Below are 22,422 nucleotides of genomic sequence, written 5' to 3' on the forward strand. Positions count from 1 at the left end.
AACTATCTTTGTGAACATAGCGAACAAACACGTGCAACAACACATAACCTGCAACATCTGTTGATCTACCCATCTGAAGCGAAAACGTTGGACTCACTTTTACTCGTCTTATTAACTCCACTTCACCTGCTTTTGCAACATGGTAACTAACACGATATGAAGCAATAAGAGCACATTTGTTGTCCTAATGGACAAACGAACGAAATATAGCTTTCCTTGTATTTGATTGCAAACACTCTCTTTTGAAACACTCGGAAGTTGGATTTTTAATTGGGAGTGTTTGGTTTCTAGATGCCGTTTTAACTTTGCTGGATGAAAACTACTGTTACTCAACACTGTTCCACATTCAATACACAACTCATTAGGTCCATCTTCACTACCTGTCCATGTAAAACCATATTCAATAAAACTTTCATCATACTTTCTTTTCTTTCTTGTTTCGGTATTTCTTGAGTCTTCCTGCCTTGAAGTGTTTGCACACGACGATAACACCGATGAAATCGTATTAGGCCTAGGAAGATTTTTACTCGTATCAGATTTCTTACTGGTATTTAGCCACTTATCCGTTATAAGGGTGACAACTAATTATTAATTTGTCTAAAAACATATTCTTATATCTTTCGCACTTCAAAAGTATTTTCACGGACACGAAATAGCTTCTTAATGAAAACTCGTTCAAGCACTTGAGTTTTATCGTCATACAATGACTATGTAACCTGAGATCAGTGTTGCCAAAACAATTTGTTTGTTTTTTTCAATTTCGCACAAAGCTACTCGAGAGCTATCTGTGCTAGCCGTCCCTAATTTAGCAGTGTAAGACTAGAGGGAAGGCAGCTAGTCATCACCACCCACCGCCAACCCTTGGGCTACTCTTTTACCAACGAATAGTGAGATTGATCGTCACATTGTAACGCCTCCACGGTTGAAAGGGCGAGCATGTTTGGCGCGACCGGGATGCGAACCCTCGACCCTCAGATTACGAGTCGCACGCCTTAACACGCTTGGCCATGCCGAGCCGGCCATAACAAAGTCAGAAATAAATAAATGTGGAAAAAAGGCTAGGCCGCTAGGATAATACATTTTTCTAAGGGATTGGTTTGTTTGGTTTGTTTATAATTTCGCGCAAAGCTTCTTGTGGGCTATCTGCGCCAGCCATCCCTAATTTAGCAGTGTAAGACTAAGATGGAAGGCAGGGAAGGCCAATTCTTAGCCTGCTCTTTTATCAACGAATAGTGAGATTAACCGTCACATTATAACGCTCCCATGGCTGAAAGGACGAACACGTTTGGTGTGATGAGGATTCGAATCCGCGATCCTCAGATTACTAGTCGAGTGCCTTAACCACCTGACCATGCCGGACCTTTCTAAAGGAAGAGAGTAGCCTATTATTTTTACAATTCTTTAACAAAAATTTTAAGTCAAATAACAATATATTAAGCCAGATCTGACATGAGTCTAAATTTTGAACGAAGGGAAACAATATGAAAGATGACGTCATGCGGGCGTATGACGACGTATAATTCATTGGTACCAAGTTTGTCTAATTAAACAACAACGAATCTAACCTAACCTAGCAATTACCAATTATAATTGTCATAAATATAATTATACTTCATATAAATATACTTTGAAATTAAAACAACTGATACTGCATCTAATTGCATCACAATGTTTCAAATTTGGACAAATTTTAGCTATGACGTCATGTTTTATTTCGTTCGAGATTTAGCCGCTAAATATTTGATACGAAAGTTACTAGGCTATCTTGCATCACCAATGACGCATGAGATCTTGAGATAGTTCCGTATCTACTAGTAACCAGTGGTGCCACTGTCAAAGTTAATTGAGATTGTATAAAACTTTCACTTTTAAAAGTTTACTATTTAATGAATCATTTAATACTGGGCTGATAATTGTGAAGGCATTCAGAGAAGTACATCTCTATAACTTTTGGAGAAGAAATGCAACTAACAGGAAGTACAGATTTTTTTTCAACTTAGAAGTGTCAGCCTCAACAGTATCTTCTAGTTAGTCAATGGAAGATGAATATAATCATATTTAGAACGGCAAGGGCCCGGCATGGCCAAGCGCGTAAGGCGCGCGACTCGTAATCCGAGGGTCGCGGGTTCGCGCCCGCGTCGCGCTAAACATGCTCGCCCTCCCAGCCGTGGGGGCGTTATAATGTGACGGTCAATCCCACTTTTCGTTGGTAAAAGAGTAGCCCAAGAGTTGGCGGTGGGTGGTGATGACTAGCTGCCTTCCCTTTAGTCTTACACTGCTAAATTAGGGACGGCTAGCACAGATAGCCCTCGAGTAGCTTTGTGCGAAATTCCAAAACAAACAAACAAAAAAGAACGGCAAAGGACTTCTGCTAACGATTATGTGCCTGCCAAATACTCATTATAATTCATCAGTTGAAAATAAAAGCAACTATTGGGAATAACAGAGGCTTTCTGTCATTTAAGGTTTACATCCCTGAACTGTACCTTCTGATTAATGAAAGAACACTAAATGCAAGTGTTTGGAAATATGAAATAATCTTAGAAATTGTGATATATATTCTCAAGTTTGTTTTCTAAACAATTTTTAAAATAAATAATGTAATGGACTTTAAAGGACCTATACTTACAATAAAAATGCATATCTCAATCGAATTAGAATAAACATAAGGAAAAAATGACTTAAAAAAGTAAGTTGTTCTTGCAGCTACGTAAGATATTTGAAAAATAAAAGTACACGAGAGTGGTGCAAGAAACAGGCAGTTTGGTCAGAATAAATGTCGAGTTTTTTCCGTTTTTTTTCTCATTATTTACCATCCTTGCACCATTATTTAGTCATTCTCTGCAAAGGAATAACAATAAACTAGCATGTAAAGCAAGCTATTAATTTATGAGCTGAGTTTATTAAACGTTTTCTATCAGCTGAGCAACTTTTATAAGAAAACTAAACCCTTATCAATTTTGAGAACGACCAACAAAGCATAAATTATTTCTCTGTACAAAAATCGTTTAGTTCATGGAAAACACTTTATCTGTACAATAGCTGAAACACAGCTGTGAAGCGTTATTTGAAACAATATGAGGGATAAGTTAAACCAATTGCTCTAGTTTTAAAAATTAACTGATCTAGATATGTAGGTGTATCCTGTATAACAGGTAAGGGAATCTGGGAATTTCCCTGCTTAATTGTGGCTCAGGGTTTCTGTTTTGCTTCTCACTTGTTAACCTTCACTACAGTTATCAGTATTCACAGTATCTTCTTTAGAACTTTTTCTTGAAAATACAACAAGCAGTACTTAACTTATTGAAGCTCTGCTATCTATAAGAAACAAATAATAAGGTCAAAGAATAATGAATTAATTTTTCTCCTCCGTTACAAGTATGTGAAGCTCAGAGACTAAAACAAACACTTAAAACTTCACATTAAGCGTTCAAGGGTATTATTTTGATTTAAATGTGAGGATAACGTTGATTTATATTTGAAGCTAACATAGCTCATGTCGTAAAGACTAAAAATACCAGAACAGTTTTTTATTTTTGTTTTCCCTTTTCTTATTTTCATCTTTCCAAGCTCTACTCAAATAAGTGGTTGACTCTAACGACGCAAAATGCATAATTTTTCTTTATATTCATTGGCCTTAAGATTTTGGCCAGCAGTGTATAATGCTATTTGTTTGTCTGTACCCAGTAGAAAGCTTTTTATTAATTGTTTGTTTCAAATATTCCCACAAAGGCTACTTGCATTAGTTGCCCCTCATTTTTAACTTATAAATTAGAAGAAAGACACATATTCAACAGTATCTACTGCCAGTTCATTGTCTTATTTCAATAGCATAGTAAAATTTAGCTGTTATTCTCATAATGAACCCCGGCCTTAAAGTATACTGCGTGATTTATTATTAATTTCTCTTTAATAAGACCCGAGCCGTGGATCTACGAATATACTTCTGACCTAAGAATTTAATCAGATGCGCCGAAGGTACCATTCATGTTGAAAAAAAATCCAGGTGCCTGATTCATGCATTATTCATGATTTAATGGCATTTTTTGTATAATTGTTTTTCAGGAATCTAATTTCATTTGTTGAAAAAAACCTAAATTAAAAAAGAGTGAAATGTCTAATTATAAAATTAATAAAAATCTAAGAGATATGAAAAACAGTAACTTACAGATACACTTTGAAAAATCATGTCAAAAGCGAGTTTGGTTTGGTTTGAATTTTGCACAAAGCTACTCGAGTACTATCTGCGTTAGCCGTCCCTAATTTAGCAGTGTAAGACTAGAGCTAGTCATCACCACTTACCACCAACTCTTGGGCTACTCTTTTACCAACGAATAGTATGATTGGCTGCACATTATAACGCCCCACGGCTGATAGGGTAAGCATCTTTGATGCGACGGATATTCGAACCCGAGACCCTCGGATTACGAGACGAGTGCCTTAAACACTCAAAAGCAAGTTAATTTAGGTTTTAAAGTTTAAGATAGATTAATATAATTTTCTTATCACATCATATTGTTTATTTTTCTTAATTCTTGATTATTATTAAATTAATATATACCAAAAGGGTTTGATTGTTTTTTTTTTGTTTTTTGAATTTCGTGCAAAGCTACTTGAGGGCGATATATCTGCGCTAGCCGTCCCTAATTTAGCAGTATAAGACTAGAGGGAAGGCAGCTAGTCATCACCACCCACCACCACCCTCGGATTACGAGTCGCACGCCTTAACCCACCTGGCCATGCCGGGCCCCAAAATGGTTTAAAAATTAATAAATTGTAAACTAGGGTGAAAACTATCGTGCTCAATATGTAGTTCCTTTCGAATATTAACATCTTTTCGGATACATGTGTATTTATTTTATAGCTTTTAATTTATTTTATTAAATAACAAAAATATAAAAACGTGTCAATTAACTTTTATTTTTTATGTTAGCTTTGAGCGAGTACTAACAATTATTTATAACACTGTGTGACAAAATTTTTACAGAAAGTGTTATTTCGCAGCTGTTTACGCCTAAAGTAAATGGAAAAGATCTATTTTTCTCTTCAAACTTTGCTTTTGTGACTTGGGTAATGAAATTTTTAAATTTATCCATTTTCCGGGACATTCCAGGTAAATTCAGTGCTGAGTAGCTGATAGAGAAGTTTTTTGAACTTCAAAAATTTTCAAGAACTTTCTAGAATGGTGTAGAACTTTACAAGAATTTTCTAGAACTTTCCATAGTAATATATATTCAGGGGTTCACCACTCACCACTTCAGTTTAGTTCTAGCTACCTAAGTCAACACATACACCCTTGTGCAAATTAATTGAAACAAATGGTCATTTTACAATATTTTCAGCATGGCGGCCGGTGAAGGCTCGCTGGACCCGCTGGTTTCCTTTAATAGTCATTTTTTCACACAAACGGCGTCATTAGCTGTGTTTTGCAGTACGGTCGATCAGTTTTTGGGATATATGACGAAATTTTGAAGAATATTACGTCATTCGAAATTGCGTTAGAAGGGTGAGGAGACCAGTCATAAAACAACTTCTTACCAACCCAATGAAAAAAAAACGGTATCAATGGGGTTTGAAATACAAGAACTAGACGCAAGAAGAATGGAGGAATGTGTTATTCAGTGACGAGACTCATCTCTTCGTACAGGGTAAAAAAAGTCTGCATGCTCCCAGATCTTCAGGTGAGAAACTTCGAGAATCTCACATTAATCAGTTCGTAAAACATCCTTTGAAGAAGATATTTTGGGGCTTTTTCAGCTACTACGGCGTCGGAGGCTTACATATCGTAGAAGGTATGATGCAAAGACCATAATACATCGAAGTATTGCAAAGAAGAGTCGTTCCAGAATTGCAAAAGAGATTTCCAGATGGATCTGGCATTTTTCAGCAAGATCTGGCTCCGTGCTACACATCGAAACTTGTGGAAAATTTTATGACTACAACGCAAATAAAAGTGCTTGACTGGCCTGGAAACTCTCCGGACTTAAATCCTATTGAAAATCTTTGGGCGATTTGTAAAGAAAAACTTCGGGGGAAAAGACTATACTAGGAAAAATAAGCTAATTGAGGCCATAATTGAGGTGTGGTACCGTGATCCAAAAATTAGTAAAGATTGCAGTCAACTCGTGGACTCGATGCCATAGCAGATTAATGATCTTCTGAAAAATAAAGGCGGTCATATCATGTATTAATTTGTGAGTAATTTTTGGATTCTCAGAAATAAAACGCAAAAAATTGAAAATATCGTAATTTTCCGTCTTGTTTCAATTAATTTGCACAAGGGTTAGACCTATCTGATTTTATCAGAGATGGCGTCAAGAAGCTGCAGTTATTTTCCAGATGCATTCTGCTATGTATGTGGCCAATTTATCAAGACAAGAACGAAAAAGTACTATGTGAAAGAGAAATACAACAGCGTCAAGACCCTGATAGAACCCTTAAAGTATGATGAATCTGGCTGGAAAGTTATTTGAGACTTCAAAATAGTGGCATTCCTAATGGGTCTCCAAGGATGCTTTACAAGTTTCCCTTTTATCTTATCCTTTGGGACAGCAGGGACACCGCAGTACACTACATCAGGAAGCACTGGCCACAATGGACCGAATTCTCTGTGAGGAGGCACAATGTCAAGTGTGAATCACTAATAGACCTCCAGAAGGTGTTGTTCCCACCATTGCACATAAAATCGGGCCTCATGAAACAATTTGTCACAGCTCTTGATAAGGAGTCTGCAGCCTTCAAGTACCTTCGAGACTTTTTCCCTAAGCTGTCTAAGGCAAAGATTAAAGCTGGTGCCCCTCGTTGGACTCCAAATAAAGAAAATCTTAAAGCACAGAATTCCCCCAAGAAGCTCAGTAGGAAGGAAAAAGCTTGGGGCAGCTTTGTTGCAGTGGTTTGTGGCTTCTTGGGCAATCACAAGGCCAAAAATTAGGTGGAAGTGGTTGAGGCTCTGGTAAAGAACTACGGCAAAATGGGCTGCAGGATATCCCTGAAAGTCCATATCCTTGATGTTCATCTTTATAAATTCAGGAGAACATGGGAGCATACTCAGAGGAGCGAGGCGAGCACTACCACAAAGATATACTGGACTTTGAGCGCCGCTACCAAGGATCGTATAACGAAAACATGATGGGAGACTATATTTGGGAGCTGATACGTGAAAGTGATTTAAATTATAGTCGCATATCTCGAAAAACTACTCACTTCTAAACATTTTTGTATAAATTTAGTATAAATACATGTAAATCTTGATTCATATGTTGTTTTATTCAGACCTAATGTAAATGAAAATGTGAACATTTGCCCGTTTTTACATAGAAAATAGATTAATTTCTAAATTTCATTATCCAGGTCACAAAAGCAAAGTTTGAAATAATGGCCATTTTTTGTACTCATTTAAAAAATAACACATACTATCCAGGAACAAAATTTGTGTTACACGGTGTAATCTATGAATAAATAAATAACTGTATGTTTATCACATAAATCTTTTTTTTAGAAAAGAAGCTAAAATCGCAAATGAGATTCATTTCAACATTAAACATAAATGATTTAAACATGAAATTAATGTATGGATTTTTTCGAGTGAAGATAATTTAAATTATTTATGCGCGTAATATTATAGGCCTATTCCACACGAGTATTTAGATATACATATTGTATTTATATAAGCTCTTAAGAGATGGCACTGCTGTCAAATTTATCGATGCTATAAAGTAACAAAATAGCTTTTCTAGAGTGCAGTTTACGCAATTATTGTACCAATGTTCTTACGTCGAAAGTTTCCTAGTTACAAACTTTTGCACTGAAGTAGTACAAACTGGATTGTTCTGGTTTTAGACGTTTAATAGTGGATCAAGATAATGGTTTAAAGAATGACGAAATACTTTCCAGGAAGTATTTATTCTCCTTACTTAAAAATAACTGAAAACTTTTGTAACAAACTTTAACTGTTCCCTTGTTAAAACATGTGTTTTATGTTGATTCTCTGGCATTAAATTTTATGGTTATGTATCACCTCTTACAAACAAGGTTTTTAACTATGAAAATCTATAGAAATTGTCACTTTTGTTTTTGTTGTTCTTTTTTCATTGGTTTGGCATAATTAGGTGGATAGGGAGTTCGACTCGCAACCTAGAAGTTACAATCAATCTTACTGTTTCTTGGTAAAAGAGTTGTCCAAGGATTGGAGATGGGTGGTAATGACTAACTGTCTTTCCTATAATATTTCACTGGTAAATTAGGGAAGACTAGCTCAGATAGCCTTGTGTAACTTTACACGAAATTCGAAAATTTCACGATCCTACATTTCTTTTTATATTCGTTAATCTCGTTTAACTCATCGTGATCATTCTTAAATTTTACTCTTATGTAAGCAATTTTAGTTGCTAGTTTCATTCACAATTTATTGTATTAAAATTATGCTCATTCTGATTATCATTCTAAAAACTTCTTGGACTATATGTCCTGTCAGCCTTTTTTTATACCCTCTACTATGCGTGAATGTCAGTTCCCAAGATCAGGCTTAAAATATAAGTCCAGCCTCATGGCAAAATTGCTTTTCTGGTTTGAGGATATTCTCTTCTAACCATAGACAATTTTAATCCAGGTTGATTTAGGGTGTGGTGTCATAGGCCATTCCTGTTTTAAACAGTCTTCTATTCAGATTTTTAAATTTTCTCTAGAACATTCAATATTTCCGTTTAAGAACTGTGTCACTTTTCTCTGTATTGTTTGACAATTTCTGTGTAAAGAATATTCTTACTCGGAATTTGCCGTGAAATGAAAATATTGATGCTAAACATGTTGCTCAGGAACGCTACCAGTCATATTTGCAGTCCACTGTATTAGCATATAAAAGTCGTTCTTATAAAATAAGACTAGTATATATATATATGTGTGTGTGTGTGTGTGTGTATATGCACACACACATATGAATGTTTATATTTAATAACATACATGTCTACGTGGATCAGTTTAGTCTGAGTCATCCTAGAATTAATTCCAAATGTATATTATGCTATGGCACATTTTGTTCATAACTTAAGCTCTAGAGTTTACATTATACGAAGTACAGATTAGTAGGAAAGTTATATTAAATTAAAGTAGAATAGCAGTGAAAAAAGTATTTTAACGTTACAATATGTTTTCATATTTTAGACAATATTTAAAGTGAGTAAAATACTTGTAGCTGTGTTAACGTTATTGTATGTACATTAGAAATTATTTCGAGTAAGTAGAAAACTTGGACTGTGTTAACATTACCATACAGATATTAGAAGACAACATAAATAAGAAGAATGTCTAGTTAACAGTACATTACGAACGTTATATATTTTGAGTTAGTAGAATACTTGTATTTATGTAAATTTTACCTTAAATAATATTAAAGAATATCTTTAGTGAGATTGAAGCCTGAATCTGTGATACGTTTAAACTGAGGAATTGTACATGTTTTAATTCAACCCATCTTTATTACTTGTGTTTTTTAGCTAGATTAATTGTGTGAGTTGGCTATTTCAAATTAGGTCCTACATACGGAAATGACTAATTTTAATTTAAGATTTTTATACAGGGTGATTGTTGTGAAAACAAGAAATCTATATTCTAGCTGATTATTTTATGCTGCACTAGTTTCTTGTACTAACTATCTATTTTTATGTACTTTCAGAGCTTATTTTCTAGAACCTCCTTGTTCAGGTGATTCCAATCACATGTCTATTTTTATGTACTTTCAGAGCTTATTTTCTAGAACCTCCTTGTTCAGGTGATTCCAATCACATGTCTATTTTTATGTACTTTCAGAGCTTATTTTCTAGAACCTCCTTGTTCAGGTGATTCCAATCACATGTCTATTTTTATGTACTTTCAGAGCTTATTTTCTAGAACCTCCTTGTTCAGGTGATTCCAATCACATGTCTATTTTTATGTACTTTCAGAGCTTATTTTCTAGAACCTCCTTGTTCAGGTGATTCCAATCACATGTCTATTTTTATTCGCACGAGTATTAGACAAAATGACAACAGAGATATGGATTTTGTTACATAATTGCATAAAACGTTTATTTTTATAGAACAATAAAGCTATTTATGCTTATACATAACAACAATATATAACAAGATGGTTACTTCTAAGATGCAGTATGGACGTGTTGCAATGATGAATATTGATCATTAAACTTAATCATAAGATTTAAATTACTGCATTTTCTAGAAAAACTTATGCTCGTTTTGAAAATTCTCATTCATATTCAGTTCTCTTCGAATTCAATAGTTGTGAGAGTTTGAGAACGTTATCTTAAAACGGTTTTAAAACCTCACCACGTCAATACAGGGTATGACATCACATCCGATAATGTTCTGCATGACAGGCGTGTATTTTGACAATAGTCTTGCAACATAGTTTTTATTGTAAAATGTACCAGCGGATGAGATGGTGATACATTCTTACTGGATGGATGCCACTTCATCATACGTTATCTCTGGTGACACATCCTGCTTGTATGGAATACCCGTTCATCAGAGATTAACTCTGATTATACATTCTCTCTGGATAGAATGCCAATTCATCGTAAGTTAACCCTGGGAACAGATTCTGCCTTGATGTGATGCTAGTTTATCGTACGCTAATTCTCAATTAGTCGTTGATACCAAATAAAAAGCTGGGTAAAAGCATCTTGTCCAAAGACCTAGCGACATTATGTGAGCAAATCTCTAACTCGCAACCTTTTGATTAAGAGACCAAAGCACAAATTCCTAAGCACAGTATATTCTGTGGAAAAATGAGTTTTGGCTTTGTGTGAAATTATCATACACATACTATAATTATTTAAGCAAGTATAATACCTGTACCTGAGTAATATTACTATTCAGATAATATATAATACCTTGAATAAGTAGGATACTTGTATACTCACATACGGTACAATATTTTAAATGAGTAAAGTGCTATACTTTGACATTTATTACTTTTCGCTTTATAATTTATCTCGGACGAGTTACGTATTTATTGCGTTACGTACCACGATTTCAAATAGCCTGAAACTGAGCTAAATTGTCATTTGTATTGTCGAGATGTTTCAAATTTGTGATATTTGCCAACGAAATTGATACAAACAGTTTTCTTTCTTAATATAAATATATTTTAATATAAAAACAATTATACAGTTTATAATAACGGCTATTAGAAATACTAATTTATATACAAAAGTTTTACAAACTTGCAGACAGGACTCAGTCTTCTATTTAGTCTAGAACTAAATATTTTATCGATGGTTCACGATGAGGAAATTAATTTTGAGATCATACCGGTACAGTTCACTTAACGGTAGCTAGCTAGCTCTTTACACGAGTTTTTCACCACTGCAGTTATCTAATGTTTTCGTAGAAATAGTAACGTATGATAGCAATACACTGAAGTTAGATGGTTTGTAAGGTTTGAAATCTATAAATATTTCTGGTCAAATATCTGTAGTTTCCCGATTAATAAGTGTTAATCACAGTTATAACTTCAGAGGTTTATAGTATACCAACTGTAGCAAATCAACAATCTATACTGTCTCTCCGTGTGTTGCAGTGGTTACCTATTATAATCATTTATCGAAGTTCTCGAAAGTTCAGTTGGCAACAATATTGGTAATCACTGGTATTTAGATATCCATACAGTACATTATTGATTCTTACATTCGAAACTATTTTACAAATTTAGTGACCAGGTGGGAATTTCGCAATACACACTTAACAGTATAAGTTGTATGCATTTCTAAATATATATTTAAGTTATTGTTGTTGTTTTGAATTAAGCACAAAGCTACACAATAGGCTATCTGTGCTCTGTCCACCACGGGTATCGAAACCCAGTTATTAGCGTTGCAAATCCGCAGACATACCGATAAGCCACTGAGGAGCTTATAGTTAAGTAAAACAAACATAGTTATTAAAATAAATATATAATAGTAAATCCATTGCACATTGTTAAACTGATAGAATATCTGGAGTAAAATACATTTGTATTGACATGTGTTATCATTGCCATTCAGACAACTTACAATATCCATATAAAAGTGAGTGAGTGAGTAAAATATTTGAATTTCTAATAACGCTACTATACAGATGCTATAAAGTACATCTTGAATGAGAAAAATACTTGGTTCTCTGTGAATATACTGACATAATTGGAATTAGTATTATATCTGCATTTATGTTAAAACTACTTGTCAGATTATCTGCAACACTGTAAATGCCTTGGACAAACACATTTTCAAATGGTTTAACAGAAACGAGGAAAAGCAAAGACATTGCTGAGTTTAAAAGAGGTACTGTAATGGGCACACGTCTAGCAGATGTCACAGTGACTAAGGAAAGATCATTTGTAAACTCTTCCAAGACATTGACCGTTCGTGTTTATCAACAATAACAAAAGTTGAATAAAATATTTGCTTTGAGAGAAATTTTGACCACACATATGTAGTAACAGAAAGAGGAGAAAGGCGAGTAGACACGATTGCAATTTCTAACCGCCATCAAATGATAGACTAAAATGATATACATTCAGTGTAGTGCAATGCATAACTATGTCCAGCTTTATCATGTTAAATTTCAAAAGCAGTACTAAAAAAATATTAGAAAGGTAGAAGTGCCAAAACCTAGAAAGTCAATGTCATCGTTACATTAGCATTATTTTTCTTGTTTGGTTCTGCTTGGTCTATTCATACACTGGTCTTACCTGGGAATCAGTTCCTGCAAGTCATTTTCATAACAAGTTTATTTTGTAACCTACATATTCAAGATATGTACCTACCAGAGATCACGTGCGATGGTTGTATGTATTTATATGTCTATTCTTGAGTACTGTAGACATCTTTGATAGTTGTTACAACAGGGTTTAAATATGTTTTTATTCAATAGCCTATTCACTGTATCTGTGATAAGTATTTTTAACTAACAGTCTATTCAGTGTAACTAGTGTGTGTGTATTGTTATATTGAAGAACACGTGACCGTAAATAATCGTAAGTTATAACTTTTTGTTTTGTGTCCGTGAATTCAGTGGTTCATTTATATCCCTTTTCGAGCTTTCGATAATGTTTTTCTTCATGTCTCATTCAAACAGATCGGAATAATGTTGTTAAATTGTTAATGAGAGGTTTCTTTCTTTGACGTTTAGTTACTTGAAACTTCCAATCACACTGTATTATATTTAATACATGTTAAACAAAATACAGCATGAACATGTTAATGTTAAAAATAGTGACCAACAACAACAACAAATTCAGACTTAGTAAAAACGAGCCGAGAACAAGATTATTCTTGTACTGTTGAAGAGATTGGCTGATTAGCGACGATTTTGTATTTACTTTTTTTTTGGGGGGGGGCTGGCATGGCCAAGCGCGTAAGGCGTGCGACTCGTACTCCGAGGGGTGTGGGTTCGCGCCCGCGTCGCGCTAAACATGCTCGCCCTTCCAGCCGTGGGGGTGTTATAATGTGACGGTCAATCCCACTATTCGTTAGTAAAAGAGTAGCCCAAGAGTTGGCGGTGGGTAGTGATGACTAGCTGCCTTCCCTCTAGTCTTACACTGCTAAATTAGAGACGGCTAGCACAGATAGTCCTCGAGTAGCTTTGTGCGAAATTCCAAAACCAAACCATTTAATTTTTTTCGTGTTACTGAGCTCCAAATGTAAAAAGCATTTATACAACGAATATATACATATAAACATGCAACTTAAATAAACAAATTATGCAGAATACCAAGCGTAAAACACGTGGGGAAGGGCGTCAGGTGGTGTCGTAAGAAGTTGCAGCAATCATGTTCTAGGAGGGGCACTTTTTAGTTTTTGTTTATGTAACAGATGTGTTTGTTTAAATATTCCATCAACGAATGTATCATCTGTAATATATGAATAATGGTTCAAAAGTCATAAAGTTTGATGTCTTCTTTTTTCTTTAACACTCCTACGAAAAGTGGGGCCTAATTGGCCCCAGAGCAACTTGAAAGGTTATTAATATTAGGCTAATAATTTTGTATTTAAATGAAATTGCCATTTAAATCCATTAATGAATGGATTAACGAGATTTCCACTGTCCCTATCTACTATCTAGCGAAACCACAGCCAGGGGAACGGGCTTGGAGAAATCAGGACTAGAAACGTCTTTTCGTAGGAGTGTTAATGAAAAGCTACAATCATTCTGGAGATTTAGTGTTTTATTTTCTATTCAAAGTTTCCAATATGTTTAAGAAGTTGATGGATTATTAATAAGTTATTTAACTCCCAATTAGTATTTGATATTCATATGAATTGTTTAATCCACTTGTCATGTGGTTCAAATTAGGTGCATTAATAAAGGGCTGGAGATGGGTGATTATTTTGAACAGTTTCAGGTATTGTGTTGTTTTTTTTTATGTGAAAGCCTACATTTTACTTCTTAGACATAAATTGTTGGCCCGGCATGGTCAGGTGGGTCAAGACGTTCGACTGGTAATCTGCGGGTCGCGGGTTCGAATGCCGGTTGCACCAAATATGCTTGCCCTTTCAGCCATGGGGGTGTTATAATGTGACGGGCAATCCTGCTATTCGTTAGTAAAAGAGTAGCCCAAGAGTTGGCGCTAGCCGTCCCTAATTTAGCAGTGAAAAAGTAGATGGAAGGCAGCTAGTTATTACCCCTCTCCCCGACAACTATTGGGTTACTCTTTTATCAACGAATAATTGATTGACTCCACTGCTGAAAGGGCGACTATGTTTGGTGAGACGTAGTTAAGAAGTTAATTTTTCAGTCAGGTATTCATAATAATATTTTTTGTCGGTGGTACAGAGTAGTTAAGATTATTAGTTTTGTGAAAAGTGAAAAATAATAGTTTTGAAATAACTTAAAACCGTTGTTTTATTTTAAAGTCCAAGAGAAATATAAAATGTAATTATCTTACTGAAATAAAAAACCTTTGAAAATTAAATTCTTAATTTTCATCTTACGTTTTAAAGAATTTATTACAAGTTGTCAACTTCAATTAATATCAGCTTACTATCAAATCAAGCTACCTACTTAAATCAAAACTAGCCATCAAGCTTGTAATTGGAAAAGCTAATTAAATATCCCATTCTTATGCTCGTGCTTGTAAACCTTGGAATGCGTTGTATCATTATTTGCTTACTCTTGCTGTGACTAATGTTCTTGATCGTAAATCTAATAACATCTCACAAGATTCGACCAGTTCAGTGGATTTATATTAGTATAAGCTAACACATGCACAGCTGAAAATGCAAAGTAATCTTCATAATGAAAAACGAAAATCATAAAATAAACTAATCGATTACCCGTGGCGCTAGTTCTCACTTGGGGTGCCAGTAGTTGGTAGCGATGATAATGCATGGTGGGTATAAGATATTTGCAGCCTTATATAGTAATCTCTGTAGAAGTCTTCTTTTTTTCTTGTCCAATCACAAAAACATGTCAAATTCTCTGTAAACGTTGAAGCTGCATGTGACCTCTTCGTGATCTCTTTGCCTTCGTTTTGCTCCACTAAGCATAGCAAATTTAGTTGCCCAATTTTTTCTGTATATTTGAATGAAGAAAAATAAAGTTCTCCGTGACGGGAAACGGAGGCGAAACGGGAAACTTGTGAATCCTATTGCACGCACACAGGATAAGCATTTCGCTAAGTTCATTACATTTATTACATCGCGCAATAAAAACGTTTTTTTTTCGGTATCATACAATAAGCAAGAGTTTCGTGATTGTATGATATTTTAATATTGATGAAAGTAACATTAAAGAATGTTTGTTTTTTTATTATCGGATATTGGTGCAAACCTTTTCCATGGTTATTTACACAGCTGTACGTGATTTTGGCTTGACAGATCAATGTGAAAGCAACTAGTTGGCAATACACGCGGTCAGCTCTTGTTTCACCAAATATTGAGATTCGACCGTCATCCTGAAAAAGTGCCCACTACAGTAAGGTGAGAAACACGCTTTCGTTTTGCGGTAATGCGACGCAAAAAATGGAATCGCAGATTCCAGATTCACACTCCATGACAATAACCAATGTGGTGCATTCAGCTATAATTCGGATAGCAGGAGAGTACAGAAAGTACAGAAGAAAACTAATGGTTATTAAGTTAAAGGTTTTATAAAACTAAAATAATATACTGTAAGTTGTGTCTAACACAACTACTTCGACATTAAATATCCTCTGCAATTTAATGAAACACGTGAAGCGAGTAACAGGGAGAAATAAATAAATTAAAACTTTTAGTGAGCCGAAAAGTAAATGTGATTAAATTGGAGAAGGCCTAATAATAGTAATAATTTGAAAATGAAGGAACAGCAATGATAGATGCGATAATTAAGTAATAAGCACAAATAAATTAACTTTAGTGATGGCGTAACTCCGTACTATATACAAAACTAATGCGACTGATGTACTATTTATGAAAATTCAAGTTCGAATAAATATAAATTTGCAACTTGTAAGTTGTCCCATGGACATTACTAGTACTTGTTGGGAGATATGTTGAACATATTTCACAAATGTGGTGTTACATAAGAAATATATAGAGTACAAAAAATTCGTTTAATGTGAAACAATGGGAAGTTTTTTAGTGTCAAAGAAATACCCTGTGTTATTACCGCATGACATTCATTTACCAGAATTACTAAAATATACTGAAATTGTTGTTGAAAGGTATTGTTCACGTAATCAATACGAAGACTAGTTCAAATATTACTAAAATCAAAAGTTTCTGTTTGTTTAGCTGCAAAACTTTCACTTTTCTACATTAGTGAATGAATTGCTACCAGTTTTCTCTTTCATAATGTTACAGGATTTGTTTAAAGTATCCATGGTTTGTTCCGGAGTTCAAAGGTCCCTTCGCGATTCATAAAGGCCCCAGTGTACCCATCGAGATGGTTCACTATCTCCAGTTACTTCTACAGCTAACCGCGAGGGGGTCTAAGAACCAGTGGAAAATCACTAATCGTTAAGAAAACCACTTGCAGTACAATAGCACGTGTGCAGAGTCTGTTTCTGAAATACGTCATATTTTCAAACATGGCGCTTCTGCTGTCCTAAGGGAAGGGGTCAGCAACACAAATTGTGTGATGGCATATTCAGGCTCAGCGACTATGAAAACCTACTTTTAAACTCCCATCATCGAGGGGTCATTAGTCTCTTTGATATAGTGGACTGTACCGTAAGTATAAGTACTCCAAGTTCACTTCCTGTGTTTAGTTCTGCTAGCTCCAAAACGTAACTGGAAGAAAGATGTAGTGAGATATTTACAAGGGTAATAATGATGGCCCCAGGGCCACGAGATAGGCCAGGAATACAAAATTTGATGTCATATTTATGGTCCCATTGATCCTAAAAATGTACTCTTAGGCACCTATTATGTCAAAGCGACCTTTTGTGGTATTGTCATATTCCTTAGTACCATAAAGATAAATACATCCACCGAATGATCCCCAAGTCTGCCTGCCAACTTTGGTCCTGGTAGTTCCAAGACTGTGGGAGGTATTTAGATGATCATACATACAAAGCTGCGAGCTGAATTAATATGGAGTGCTCTTTAAGTACTTTAAAACCATTACTAATTAAAATTAACAAACTATTTGTTGTATCTTTTTAAAATGGGCAATAAACCTGTAATTTGTGGTATATTATGTAATTTGGGAATCTAAAACAATTTAGGCATTACATTATAAGTGTGAAATAATATACACTAAAGGCTGATGAATGTGTAACGTGTTTCTGCATGGCACATTATTTACCTGTTTTAAAATGTTTACATACTTTGTTAGTTGAAGGTTTTAGTGTTTTAAGTTTACATAAGGTTAAATATGTATAAATATATATATTTTACAAATGTAAAATAAAATTTAGTGATCATTTTGTTATCAATGCAGTAAGTTTTTCTAAAGTCTACTGTTAATTCTTCCTTAAAAAGGGATTCCATGGTTTCTGACACCGAATCATTAGCCAATGGAAACGACCAACTTCTGGATATTTTTCTGTAAATCGTTTCAGGCTTTGTTTGGAAGTTCGTGCATGTGACATGGCCTGGTGGTTAGGGCGCTCGACTCACAATCTGTGGATTGCAGGTTCGAATTTCCGTCACAAAACATGTTCGCCTTTTCAGCAGTGGGGGTGTTATAAGATGACCTGTCAATACCACTATTCGGTGGTAAAAGAATAGCCCAAGAAGTAGCGATGGGTGGTGACGACTTACTGCCTTCCCTCTGGTCTTACGCTGATAAGTTAGGGACGGCTAGCGCAGATAGTCTTCGTGTATCTTTGGGCAAAATTCTAAAAACAACTAAATAAATACCCATATACAATTACTGGACTATTATTTTACCCTTAAATAGTATGATTGATTTTCACATAATAATGTTCCCACCGCAGAAAGAGCGAGCATATTTGGTGACGGGAGATATGAACTTACGACGTGCAGGTTGCAATTGAAACACCCTAATCACCAAGCAGTGCCTTTTGAGTAAGATATTTTGTTTTAATAGTAAGTAGTGCATATATATATATATATATATATATATATTAACAATTGCTTCGGATCTGTTTACCTGCCCAAGATCCGTTGCACTACATATAAAATGTTTGTTATATAACTAGGATAATATTCCTTCAGGCAGATTCATAAGTAGTATATTGAAAGGTTGTTTCTACCACTTTCTGGTAATTTTTTGATTCAGAGCTCGCTATTTCAAGACTGTAATATTATAGAGTTACCATAACTATCTTAGGTTTGAAAATGCCTGGGGTACTAGGAGCACTTTGAAACAGACAGGCGTTTTTTCTTTGTCTCGTCGTAGGTCCTGGCAAAGGCATTATGTTAGTCTTATTAAGCAAAATCACTATAAGGAAATAACAGAAAATAACCATATATACTTATGCTTAAAAGATATTTTACCACACTTTACAAGATATTTACATACTTAGATATATTTTTATAGGAAGATTGCTAATAGTAACTAAATGGATGTTTTCCAACTAACACGCAATATTACGTACCTTTCCCCTTTTTTAATGCTTCCAAAGAAATTACAGTGAAAGATGGTAGGGGGGAGTTTAGTGGCAAACTAAATTTTTCATTATGTTTTTGTTTTTTACACTGTTAATGTTTAACATTTTAAAGGTAATAGTTCTGAATAAAGTATTATGTTTCATGGTGCTTCCAAAATATAGATTAATTGTCTATCTATTGAAAGACAAAGACTTTAAAAGAGACGATTGTTTTGTTTTCTCTATCCATTTATAAAACATCAACATCTAAACATAACAAATCTTAAAATATTTATTGTTTTGTTTTATTTGTTTCAGTTGTTTTTGTTTCAAAAGTGCACGAATAAATATATTTATGCTACAGATATAGCAGACATCACCATTTTACAATTCTGATATTCTTTTATATCGAATACGTATGACGTACATCTCGAAAATAATAATACATACTATGGAATGATAAAAATATATGGTTTCATATCAGACCTACAGTAAAATTATTTAATTTATTTACAAAACGTTCAATTTAGTAATTGCATCTTTCTCGTAAACACTCCTTATCGTACAAAAAAAAGTGTCGCTGTTTTTCTGAAAAAAACAACAAAATTTTAAACTTTATCCAATAGGTTTTTCAATACATCAGTAGTAATGCAGCTATACTTGCATTAGAAAGTTATTAATTACATATTCTCAGTTGATTTATTTTTGAGTAAGTTTGCTTTGTTATCGAAATTTCTTTTTTTTTATTTCAGGATAACACATTTATATATTTAAATTGTCCGCCACAAATTATGTTGAAAGGAAATATTTGAAAAATACTCTCTCACTAAAGCTGAGAATAAATTTAATAAATCGAACGAGTTTATTTTAAGATAAACTATAGAATATTTTAATTTACGAAACTATAAATTTTTGGAAGGACAAAGACGACTATTCCGGCCCGGCATGGCCAGCTCTACTCTTAAGCTGACAGTGGCCGGTTCAAATCCTCGTCACACCAAACACGCCCGAAATTTAAAAAAAAACAACAACAAACATTAGGGAAAATATTGAGGAGGAAGAGGTTAACTAAACCTGACCCTCCTGGGTATACAAACACCAATACCCAAATACCCATACAAGAGAGAGAGAGGGAAATATTGCCTCACTAATATCTTTCATTATTTAAAGAAGTTACCAGTTATGTAGATGATGGTAAGGATGTGAGTTTGGTGTATCTTAATTTTCGAAATATTGTTCCACTCGCTAAGTTACAATAGATTCTCAGTGACATTTTTCTTTGAAACTGTCTAACAGAATAGTAGATAACGAGGCTGGATATGATTTTTAAGATTTTCAAGTAACCTTTCCATTACATATGAAGTTAAAACGTTACAGTCCAAAATTTGCGCTACAAGCATCTCAGTGCTAAACCTAATTGTTCTAATGAGGTTACAAAGGAAAAGAAAAATTCCTGGTAACTTTTTTGCAGTAAAGACATCCAACTTTATTTATGTATTTATTTTTTTAAATCGTGGGGTATATTTACTTTTGTTAGTTGATTTTGCTTTTTGTCTAGGTGTGTGCGTATCATGTATTCTACGGGTCGTGGAGGAAACTTGTTAAAAAATCACGAAACCATATACTGTTGCATACCATATATTCCCGACATCAGCAGAAAAATAACCAACACTTGGCAAAAACTACTAACAAAATATGACATTCCAGTTAATACCAAATTTATTCAAGAACCAGGCACAAAACTAAGGTCTATACTGTGTAAAAAATACATTGACAAACACCACACCAACATTATTTATAAAATACAATGTGATAACTGTCACGACTTTTATATCGGTCAGTTACCTCTTTCTTTCTTTGTGAACCTGACGATGACCGAAGAAGGTCGAAACGTTGTTCGTTCCTCTACATACAAATTTTCTGTATCCATACATGTTTTTACATTTTTTTCTACAAGTGGGTTTTCTCGTCATCACGGACATCCAACTTTAGCTTGTAGGTTTACTAATGTTCATAAATTAGTTTTATTATAGTTATGCATTTGTAGCTAGTTGTTCTTAATTTTGAAGAATTATGATAAGTAAAACTGATTTAATAATTTTAGATTACAAAACATTTTATATTGTTCTTCGAGTTACATGCATTCACATTAATTCTCTGAAGTCGATTCTGCAATAATGTAGTTGTGTTCAAATACACTTGATTTAGAGTTAAGCCAAAGTTAAAAATAAAGCAGAGAAATATATTTCGGCAGGTCTTTCAATTTACGTCTACTCAATTATGTAACTTTGATCAAACACAATGCCATACAATGCAACAATGATGTTTTTGTTTTAGATTTAATATAAAATGTTTATTTAATCGACTTGAAATGAAAGTTTAATAGTTATACTATTTGTATTGAACACTGACCGACTATGTGGGTCTACTTTATTTAAATTACTTTATTTTATTCTTTTTATAGCTTTAAAGTTACAGTTAACTACATTAAAGAGATAATTTCAAACAAGAATTTAAATTACTTGAAGATGAGATGGGACATTATTAGAGGGGCTCTACAAAATATGCCTAAATCATTCTTCATCTTTCGTGACTCTTCAATTGCTCCGAACACATCAACCATGGTTAACCCTCGAGTGAATGGGGAAGTCCTTTCGTCCCAAGAACAACTAGATCCTGCAACATCAACCGCTCAGAACACAACACAGTTTGGAGTGGGAACTGAAGTATTATCGTCTTCTTGTCATAGAGTAGCACAGAGTGCTTCTTTCGAGAGCGCACCCTTTCAACAGACCTCATCTTTGGCTATTAATCGTGATCACAGAACTCAGAATACCTCCACAACTAGTGAAACAAGTGACAGTGACCAGCAACAAGATAGAAGTTTGTCGATCGAAGTTCCAATAGCATTGGGTCCAAGTAACACTTTAAGTGAAAATGAACTTTTGAGGTCTTCACGTGGAACATGGGCTGCTGATAGGTCTGCGATTTTCGCTTGTTTCAGCTGTGTTATAGGAATATACAATATCAGCAGATTTTCACTACTTGTTTATGTGTACAAAGGTCTGTATCGAATTTTGAGTTTTACGTAGTTTTTAAGTTCATTCAGCTATATTTTTTACGTCTTCAAATAATTGAACTAAACAGAAAAATAAATATTCAAGATCATATCATACGTTCAGTCCTGATACAGGGATAGAAAGAAGGTAAAATATTTAAACGTGATACTAGGTCATTTGAACGAAAGAAATGAATTTTTAGAAAAACTGATTCAAATAAAACCTAAAACAATTTATTTACTTGAGGGAAAAAACTGCAAATACGGAAACATCAATGTTGTTTAAAACAGTGAACATAAACAGGTATATACTTAAAATATAGGGGAAATCCTTTTTCAACGTAAATCGTCAC

The 22,422-nt window shown here is 34.3% G+C and overlaps 1 protein-coding gene across 1 annotated transcript in view; it reads left to right on the plus strand.

The window, feature by feature from the left end:
• The first annotated feature begins 12,801 nt into the window (after window positions 1-12,801).
• The window catches only part of LOC143258549 (sodium-dependent transporter bedraggled-like), a 34,984-nt gene continuing 25,363 nt past the window's right edge, over window positions 12,802-22,422 (plus strand). Inside the window, exons 1-2 of the mRNA XM_076517681.1 lie at window positions 12,802-12,819; window positions 21,476-22,074. Coding sequence (XP_076373796.1) covers window positions 21,540-22,074 — 535 coding nt within the window. The 5' untranslated portion in view covers window positions 12,802-12,819; window positions 21,476-21,539. The remainder of the gene's footprint in view (window positions 12,820-21,475; window positions 22,075-22,422) is intronic.

The sequence above is a fragment of the Tachypleus tridentatus genome, chromosome 8 (genome assembly GCF_004210375.1).
Source record: "Tachypleus tridentatus isolate NWPU-2018 chromosome 8, ASM421037v1, whole genome shotgun sequence".
Classification (NCBI taxonomy): Eukaryota; Metazoa; Arthropoda; class Merostomata; order Xiphosura; family Limulidae; genus Tachypleus; species Tachypleus tridentatus.